This window comes from Anastrepha obliqua, chromosome 4 (assembly GCF_027943255.1).
Source record: "Anastrepha obliqua isolate idAnaObli1 chromosome 4, idAnaObli1_1.0, whole genome shotgun sequence".
NCBI classification, from domain to species: Eukaryota; Metazoa; Arthropoda; class Insecta; order Diptera; family Tephritidae; genus Anastrepha; species Anastrepha obliqua.
The window spans coordinates 80,401,684-80,411,549 of record NC_072895.1 but is presented as its reverse complement, the minus strand read 5'-3'; the positions used below and the strand labels follow the sequence as shown (position 1 = coordinate 80,411,549).

General features: G+C 36.8%; 1 protein-coding gene across 9 annotated transcripts; it reads right to left on the bottom strand.

Annotated features, from left to right (window-relative positions):
• Positions 1 to 384: 384 nt before the first annotated feature.
• LOC129244535 (alpha-amylase 2-like) lies at positions 385 to 6,908 on the bottom strand. Of its 9 annotated transcripts, none has more exons than XM_054882216.1 (5): positions 6,538 to 6,908; positions 2,183 to 2,224; positions 1,867 to 2,084; positions 1,330 to 1,800; positions 385 to 1,268 (listed from the first exon to the last, which is right to left on the bottom strand). In XM_054882216.1, the coding sequence occupies exons 2-5, from the start codon at positions 2,199 to 2,201 to the stop codon at positions 429 to 431; spliced, it is 1,548 nt and encodes a 515-aa protein (XP_054738191.1). In that variant the 5' UTR covers positions 2,202 to 2,224; positions 6,538 to 6,908; the 3' UTR covers positions 385 to 428. The 9 variants fall into 9 exon arrangements, with proteins under 9 accessions (XP_054738191.1, XP_054738190.1, XP_054738192.1 ...); XM_054882215.1 differs by having other exon boundaries at positions 6,666 to 6,908; XM_054882217.1 differs by having other exon boundaries at positions 6,814 to 6,908.
• Positions 6,909 to 9,866: the final 2,958 nt, after the last annotated feature.

The following is a 9,866-nucleotide window of genomic DNA, read 5'->3' as shown; positions in this document are numbered from 1 at the left end:
GGTAAGCATCTCGATAAAGGTTTGCTAGGAGAACGTACATATATTTAAAGCGTGTGGCATTCACTCAGAAGCCGATACTCTGAGGGCAAGTTGAAAACAAACTACCTCGCTACAAAACTATAACTCTATAGAACCTTTCTGGACTTGTGTTATACTTACGGTATGAAGATTTTCTACGCTGATTTGCAAGTTGATCAAAGGCAATAAATGGTTGAACCACACAGCCATAAGTCCATGGACCATAAAAGGCCATTAAAACTTTACGAATATTAAACTACGCCAAGAAGTATTTTGCGTGAAAAATAGGGGCATACGAACTTTAAACTAACGAATTATTTTACTGTGTTATTAGCATCAAATGGCATAAACGAAATAAGCAACTTAATATAAATGTATTTTTCTGGTATATTTCTTTTGTTGGCAATCAATTACAATTTGGAATCAACATGAATGGCCAAAACACCATCGTCTTCATTTTGGCCAATTGAAATGAGAGCACGACCATCAGAGCCCACCACAACCGATTTTCCTGTACATGCTGAACCAGACTTTTCACCGGAGATGATGTCGCAATAGGTGCCAGCGGGCAAACAGGTGTCAATCGTGACGTTCAGGTCGTAATAATCGTTGTTGAATGCCACAAAGGCTTTATTGCCACGGCAGAAAGCTATTTGGTTACTGCTATTGTCCCACCATCCTGTTAAACTTGTTCCAGCTGCGATGTTTCTGAAGCCAACCATATTGTAAATTTGACGCCAACGGTGCTCGCATATCCAACCACCACTGCAAGAGTTATCAGCATTGAAAGTGGGACTGGCAATAGTGCTACCATCGGTTGTAGGGGGGCCTTGATCGGTGTCGTCGAAAGCGAACGAAGACATGACGCGCGGAATACCAAATGGATGGGCCAACATGAAAGCATTGGCCATTTTGTATTGCTTCGAATTCTTGTAGGTGAGAATATCAGAACCACCAGCACCATGACCACGCTGATTGTCGTGATTGTCCACAAAGATAAAAGCACTACCAGATGCCAAAAATCCCCACTCAGTACCCCAGTTAACGAGCCAACGAAGTTCATCACTACGTCTAAATACCTTGCCGATGGAAGCAGAATGGCGGAATTCAGTAACAATACCGAAACCAGTGTATTCGTCTTTCGAGATAGCTTCACCACCCAAATCTATAACCTCTTGGAAGATGAATGGTCGTGAACCGGAAGCAAAACCGTGTTCGGTGTTTAGATTGTTCAAAGCGGAGTAGATGTTCTGAAAAACAATCCAATTATTAATCTCAGCTTTAGAGATATGTCTATATAGAGATGTGTACCTTTAAATCGGACGGCCACATGTGTTTTGCAGCATCAACACGAAAGCCAGCAACACCCAAATTAATTAGTTTGTTGAGGAATTCAACTATGCGTTCTTGTACCCATGAGTTACTTTGATCGAGATCCTTCAGCCCAACCAACTCACAGTTGCGCACTTGATTTGCATCGTTATAATTGTTGATGGCACAGGTCGCATGGAAATCAGTGCTGGAGTAGGGAACAGCTGGGAAGCTCTTGCTGCTAGGATCCGCAGTTGAACCTCCAGTTCCACGAGCGTCGGAATGATCGGCGGCCATATGGTTGAATACCACATCGACATAGATGCGAACACCGACGTTGTTGCAACGTTTCACCATATTGGCAAATTGTTCCTCGTTGCCCGATCGCGTGGTCAGAAGGTAGGACATAGGTTGGTAACGCTCCCACCAAGGACGACTGCTCACAACTACGTTTTCATTTACTGGGGACACCTTTGGAAGGAGAAGAAAATAGTATAAATATGTATGCCATATTATGGTAAAGTAAATTAGCAATACTTGAACGCCACCATAACCCTTGGGGCCAAGGAAATTTTCACATTCGGTAGCGATGTCATCCCACTTCCACTCGAAGAGATGCACCATTGTGGTTCTTCCCGATGCATAATTCGGGCTGAATTGGGCGGTTACTCTGTGGCTCGCAGCGGCCAGGATTAGCAGCACACAGAAACTGATTTTAGTCAACATCATGATTCCGAGGTTTCTTCCAACAAATGCTTAGAGTTTTCAAATTGAAAATTTATATGAAACTTTGGCTGCTTATATACGATTTTAGGTATGAAAATAATCACTAATTATTTAATCAAATACTTATGTATGTTAAGTGTATTCATAAATAACTCTGCTACTAAGGCGGCTGCGTTTTGTGATTAGTAAAGTTTATGAATGGTACGAAGTTGTGAATGGGTGGTTTTGGGAAAAATAGCCCATTCACTTTGAAATATTTTAAGAATACTTGAAATCAGAAAGGCCAAGTGGATAATTTAAAAAGGAAACATATTTCAGTGCTAATTTATTCAACTTCAGATCGGCTATTTATTAAAATATTAGTAGTGGATCAAAACCAAAACCCTCCTACAAACCCTCCTACAAAAAACACAACAGTCGTATGACAAGCCTACCCAAGGATCTGCGCATGAAAGGTATGCTTGACACGATAGTGAATATAACCAAGTTTTTCACCTTTGAAGTTGCCTTCAAATGAATACTAGATATCATCATTTGAACCCGTTATATTTTTAATATACATATATCGATAAATTAAACTTAATAGAAGATAAATTCATTTAATTGATCATTGGAAATATTGCTTTTTGAAGACATGCGGTGGCTATAACTTCCTGAAACATTTTTTTCTTTTTACTCTGTTTCAGATATTTCAGACATGGAGGGTTACAACTTAACTCAGGAAATGACGAGACATGCAGTTATCGTCACTCTCACCAATTTAGAAATCCCTAATTTTCCGCTCATTCATTCATAAGTTTAGCCATGAATTGCAAGCATTAGGCGATTGTTGCAAAATGCAAAAAAAAAAACACGAAGAATCCTCCGACACTGACCGATCTGCAGAATTTATTCAAAAAGTGCGAGCGATCATTGATGAGGACGCTTCAAAATTATTGAGGATACTTGGGAGGAAACTTAATGTTTAAGAAGGTCTTATCCCTCGAGCTGTTCATGCAGATCTTCGGTATAAATCCTACATTATGCTCAGAAGACAGTTTATGTAGGAGCAAACGGGAGAACAGCGAGCTATCCGATCGAAATGTCTTCTAAAGAAAATTAAATACCCTGAAAATCAGTTTATTAAGACCTGTTTTCTGACAGTCTCTTAGTTTCACTGCAGCTAAGGTTCATGACCTGCAGCAATAGCTTTCACATGTTCGCTGGCCGTTTTAGTCTTCCGCTTCTTTGCGGGCTCCAGTCAATGCCGGATTGTCCTTTCCTCTGCGTAATATTGTGTTATTTCTCACAAATAATTTGGATATACTTATCTCAAAAATTGCGGTTGCCGTAGCTGAATGGGTTGGTGCGTGACTACCATTCAGAATTCACAGAGACAACGTAGGTTCAAATCTCGGTGAAACACCAAAATTAAAGAAAAACATTTTTCTAATAGCGGTCGCCCCTCGGCAGGCAATTGCAAACCTCCGAGTGTATTTCTGCCATGAAAAAGCTTCTCATAAAAATATCTGCCTTTAGAGTCGGCTTAAAATTAAAACTGTAGGCCACTCCATTTGTGGAACAACATCAAGACGCACACCACAAATAGGAGGAGGAGCTCGGCCAAACACCCAAAAAGGGTGTAAGCGCCAATTATATATATATTACATATATATATATGTATATGTCAAAAATTTGCCTTTGCATTCTCTTACTCTTCAAGCAGATAAGCAGTAGAGTTTATAAAAACAAGAAAAAATTGTCGGGTAAGATTAAATAAATATACATGCAAATAAATGATCCTTCAAAAACGATGCAATAAGTACATTTTAGAACTAACCAAGTCCAAATGCGCAATAAAATTGTATCGTATTCTCGAACTCGTTAGATAAGAAAAATTGTATAGGCCAGCCTGGTTGGCATTAAGCCACGCATAGACCTTTTGGTCCCTAGCGATACCAGGTGGCGACCGACCTCTATGAATATTGAAAGTAGACATCATGTAGGATGTCAACGCTTTAGGTGAATCAAAGCAGAGCTGGGAGATCCGCTTTTGAGACGTCTTCCAGACCCTCAAACAGTGGGTCTTCCAGGCGTTTTAAACGCGTTTTTGATAATGCCGGAAAAATGCACATAAGGTGTTCTAAAGTTTTCTCGACATCCTCATGTTAAATTCATGTTGTTCAAGGGTATAAATAATATAATTTACTGCAAAAAAAAAAAATTGTGATAAGCCGGCGCAAAATATTTTTGCTATTTGACGCCAACGAGGCACACGTATAATAATTATATGCGGGCCCCGTAGTCGATCCGTGATGGAACCCCAAAATCTCGGTACATGGAACCCCAAAATGTTAGAAAAAGTTTTTTCCTATAGCGGCGGCCCCTCAGTAGACAATGGCAAACCTCTGAGTGTATGTCTGCCATGAAAAATCTTCTCATAAAAGATATCTGCCGTTCGGAGTCGACTTAAATCTGTAGGTTCCTCTATTTGTAGAACAACGCACACCACAAATAGGACGAGGAGCTCGGCCAAACACTCAAAAAGGGTTTAAGCGCCAATCATATATTTATATTTAATGACCCAAAATACCCCTGAATGTCAGTACGTGTATGGCTTTTATTCACCCCATCTAAGCTCCATTGAAAACCTTTGGAGAGATTTAAAGAAGCCAATCGGAGAGGAAACATTCGAAAATAAGAAGGAGTTATGGCAAAAAATCAAAGAACTATGGAACTTCACTCCCACAGAAACTTGCCGTAAGGCTATCAATTCTATACCAAATTGAATGTAGTACAATAAGTGATATACAATTATGGTGGACATAGTGATTATTGATTCAACTTCGTTAATGAAAACAACACTTTTAATAAAATCATTAAGTTTGGTATTGCTCATATTTCTTTTTAGTACTTATTTTTGTTGCTTGTTCTGATGTCGCCCAAGGTAGTCCTAGGTCCGTTACTATTTGCCCTATTCATTAACGATATTTCCTCCTGTTTTTCCAAGAGCAACTTTCTTCTATACGCGGATTTTCAGATCAAATCTATTATGAAATGAAATATCCAGAAAATGTATCTACTCTCCAGCGTGAGTTGAATAACTTATATAGTTGGTGTGTGCGTAATCGTTGTTCCTTAACATTAGTAAATGCCACTATACTTCGCATGCGAAAGATTTTAGTATTGTTCCAACATCTTACTACATCTCAAGCTCGCCACTAAAGTGAATTAAAGGACCTGGGTGTTTATTTTGACTTCAAGCTCAACTTCACCACGCACATAAATTATATGATTTCTAAATCGCTCGCAATGTTAGTATTTACTCCTCGAAATAGTTCTTCATTTTCTGATCCTTATACTCTCAAACTGTTGTACTCGTTCTTAGTTCGGTCCAGTTTAGAATACGCGGTATTCGTTTGGAGACCGTTTCATACAGTATATATTAATAGATTAGAGTCTGTACAGAGAACTTTTGTGCGCTCGATAAAATTCGTTGATCCCATACCGTCTCATCGCTCTCCTTGCTTACAAATAAATCTCATGTCTTTCGAGTCTATACGTGTTTTGTTGTCGATGTGTTTTGCCTTTGATATTTGTGCGGGCTCAATAGATTTTTCGTATCTGCTCAATAAAATTCATTTTAATGTTCCCTCACGCATTTTCCGTTGTAATGAATTGATTTTTGTGGAAATTGATAAAACTGTTTATGGAATTAATGCTCCTTTTAGGAGGACGCTAACTCAATTTAATGCTTATTCTTCTTCCTTAGATTTTGATTTTTCTTACTATAAGTCTACTTCTAAGAAATTACTTATAAGACTCGTGTCATAGGGTCTTCATTTGTATCTATCTATCTCAAAGTCTACAAGCGTCCTGTTTGTTGATTAATAAATAAATAAATATATTTATTTTGTTCCTATTGTCTCTCTTCTCCTTGCATTATTAATTATATTTGTTATATTTATCTATGAATCTATCTATGAATGTATATAAATATATTATACCTACATTAATGACCCTGTGGTATGTATAATATTACAATATAAATATTCAATCTCCAATATATCATATTAACAATTCTTCAAATTGGACAAGACCTGTTTGAATTGCTTCACATGGGCGGGCTGCTACTGTATAGCTTTTGCTTTACTTTACAATTTCTTTCAATTCCTATTTGCTCCCATTGTTATATGGCAAGTAGGTAATCAGCAACTCTTCAAAATTTCAACCAATGAGAATTAAATTTTTGTGTGACGTCATGGCGACAGTTGAAAACAAAATGTTTTTTTTTAGCAAACATGTTGTAACCTTGTATTGTTTGGACATTGGCCAGCGATACACGCACACTAACATAAATGATTGGATATTTATAAAATCGTTGAAGTGCTTTTTTACCTCCCACAAACATACTCATTTCTTTTATTTTCTTTTTAAGTGGTTCCACTTGATAGACTTTACTAGATGCGTACACTCATACCCTTAATTTATAACAACTCTAACAATTGCTTATCGGTTTACTTATAAGTCCAGAGGACGAATATTCTTTGATTTAATCTCAGTGGTGGTCTATCTTATCAGTAGATATTCAGAGGCAGTAAATTATCACAATAAACAATTATCACACATACATACATAGACATATGCAAGCATATTATTTATGATACACTTAATTTCGCGTAGTTTATTCGATTGCTTTTTTTCTTTGTAGTCATTATGTTAAAGATATAAAAATATCGGATTAATTGTTTTTTTTTGCGAACCGTGCTATTCACATACATAGTTTACATATAATTATTTATTTTTGGATATTTTTATCTATCGAACTAATTTACTATTCACAATTGGCTGCGGCAACTACTTGGTGCTGTCATCAGTGAGGCACAACTGATTTCAGATTGGCGACTGCATTTGGCGTTGATACAAATACAGGGTGGTCCAAATGCGAATTCAGTTTTCAAATAATTGCAAACTTATTTAAAAAGTACGTGCTATGTTGCCCAAAATTGTGTATTTATTGAAAGTGTGAAGTGTTTTATTTTTCATTTTATTTTTATTATTTTTAGTTAATTAATTTTTTTTTATTTATTGCTTTAATTTTTTGTTATTTTTTTTTTAATTTTATTCTTATTTTTTATTTTTATTTAATTGAATTTAATTTTTTTTTTGTTTGGAGTGTTGATCTAACAGAAGAGCCCATCTTGTCTGCTGTCCGCAAGTGTGCTCAAAAACTGTAAGTGATTGATTAAATAGCGGACAATACAAACTCCCGTCGTCGTACGTTGCAACATAAACATGCCATCTCTCTCAACAACCCTACATTTCACGCAGCAGATGAGAATTTTGCAAATACAAATAGTTTATAAATAGTTTAGTTTCCTCACGTGAAGATAAACGAACATTAGTTTGGTTGAGATAAGAATGGAAATTTTATTTCAGATAGTAAACTCTACACGTGGTAATCAAGAAGCCAATACACACGCACTTTGAGTGGTCCCACTGGTAGAGATAGTTGCTCTGTTGTAAGTTCTTTTTCATTTGGTCACATAACCGTGCTCCCACTGCCAACACCACACACTTCATTACTTATTCTCTTCTTAGCTCACCGATTTATATTCTCACATCTCTTCTACACGTTTTGTAATTTGCTCCCTTACTAACTGATTTTTTCATTATCTAAAGCAATCTATTTCTCTTCGTTACATTACAGCAACAATATACATTTTGACTGTCACTATTAGTTTTAAGCTCATATTTATTAACAGGTATAAGAATTATGTAACCTTAGAATCATTAATAAAGCTACCTTCGAAAAGAACGGATTATTATTATATACAGCAACGTCAAAGATTATCTTGGGCCTTTGTTTTTGTTATTTTCATAAATGATTCCAGTGAATGCTTTACACTATAATTACAGAAAAAAATAAAAATTCTTTCTGATATTAAAACTCTGCAAAATGGGTTAAATAATTTACTGTAAAATTATGTAGATCTCCAATTGTACCTCACTATACTCGGCCGCCGTAGTCGAATGGGTTGGTGCGTGACTACCATTCGGAATTCACAGAGAGAACGTAGGTTCGAATCTCGGTGAAACACCAAATTAAGAAAAACATGTTTCTAATAGCCCCTTGGCAGGCAATGGCAAACCTCCGAGTGTATTTCTGCCATGAAAAGGCTCCTCATAAAAATATCTGCCGTTCGGAGTCGGCTTGAAACTGTAGGCCCCTCCATTTGTGGAACAACATCAAGATGCACACCACAAATTGGAGAGGAGCTCGGCCAAACACCCAAAAAGGGTGTACGCGCCAATTATATATATATATATATATACTCTATTTCAGATACTGTTCTTAAATCCTCTGATAAAATTAAAGACCTTGGTGGGGTTTTTGACTCATCGTTACTTATATTTACTGAATATCTGAATTACCATTTACAAGGCGCGCTAGTTTCAAATTAACGCATTCCTATATATCGGGATTTTTTAATAGCTTTAGAGCTTAAAATAATAAGAAGAATAAGAAATATTGTTGGAGTGATTTTTTTTATTATAATCTAGTAGATAATTTCATGGCATCTATTTTTTGAATATCTGGCATATGTCCGCCGCGACTACTTTTTTCTGTAAATCTGAGTAATAAATCTAAATAAGCCCAACCAGCAAAATTGCGACGCAAAAGATGGTCATTTGGCTTTAATACATGTATGAGCTGTATTTTATAGGCACATAAGCCAAGATCCTTGCGTAAAATGTTCCAGGTAGTCAAGGTGCAAAGGCCAACAAGTTGAGAAGGACGTCAAATCAACATTTCGGCGTTTTCTTAACACTTCGCTTTATGGTGAAATATTTTCAGATGTATGCTCTTTAGTACACCGTTATTTCGCTCTGAGCGAATTTGACAGAATGAGCTGATGGGCTAACGTCACTTGGGATGTGTTTACAAAAGACTGGGATTGTGTTGGTGATGACACTTCGTTGCCGTTTGAATAACGACTGATTGGAGGAGTATGTGAGTATGTGTAAAATGATTGTGCAAATTTCGGCTGGTGATAAGATTCTGTAGTCATATACGAAAAAAAACCCACACACTTCCCACTCATGTTGCTTCGTTGCCGTCTGAACAACGACTGATTGGACGAGTATGTGAATACATGTGAAATGATCGTGCAGAATTCGGTTCAATCTTCCAATTGCCATGACAGCCAAAGTTCCCCTCACAATTTTCTTTTTTACCATAGTTAAAGAGCAAACCTTGTAAATTTATCATCTTTGACTTCGCTCTATGAGCTTCGTTTTTTCAAGGTGAATTCCCACAATTTGGAAGCATTGCTCTAGCGTCAAACGATTCACTTGCCAAACCTTACTGAACAGAAATGTCAACACATTCCCATTCTCAGCTATTATGGCCTTGTATAGTTCTCAAATATAGGGATATACGTTCTTATGCCGTATCTATTTGTCAAATGGTTTTCATCGACCTCCGTTTTCACATAATCTTAAAATTTTAAATATGATTTTTGATAACTAGAAATTTTCGCCAGTTACGAGAGTCGTTTGAAAAGTCCGTGCAAAAAAACAAAAATACTTAATTGTTTAGGGTAAACCTATTTTAGTTTTTGGCATAGTCTCCTTTTATACTTGTGGACCTCGTCCAACTATCTTCTAATTTGTCGATTCCTTACGATTAATATGATTTGTCCAAGTCTGATAAATAGCTATTCGTTTCTACAATCACCTCCTCGTTTGAAGAGAATCTTTTTCCTGCAAACCATTTCTTCAAATTGGCGAACAAATAGTTGTCGGAGGGAACCAAGTGGGAGAATAAG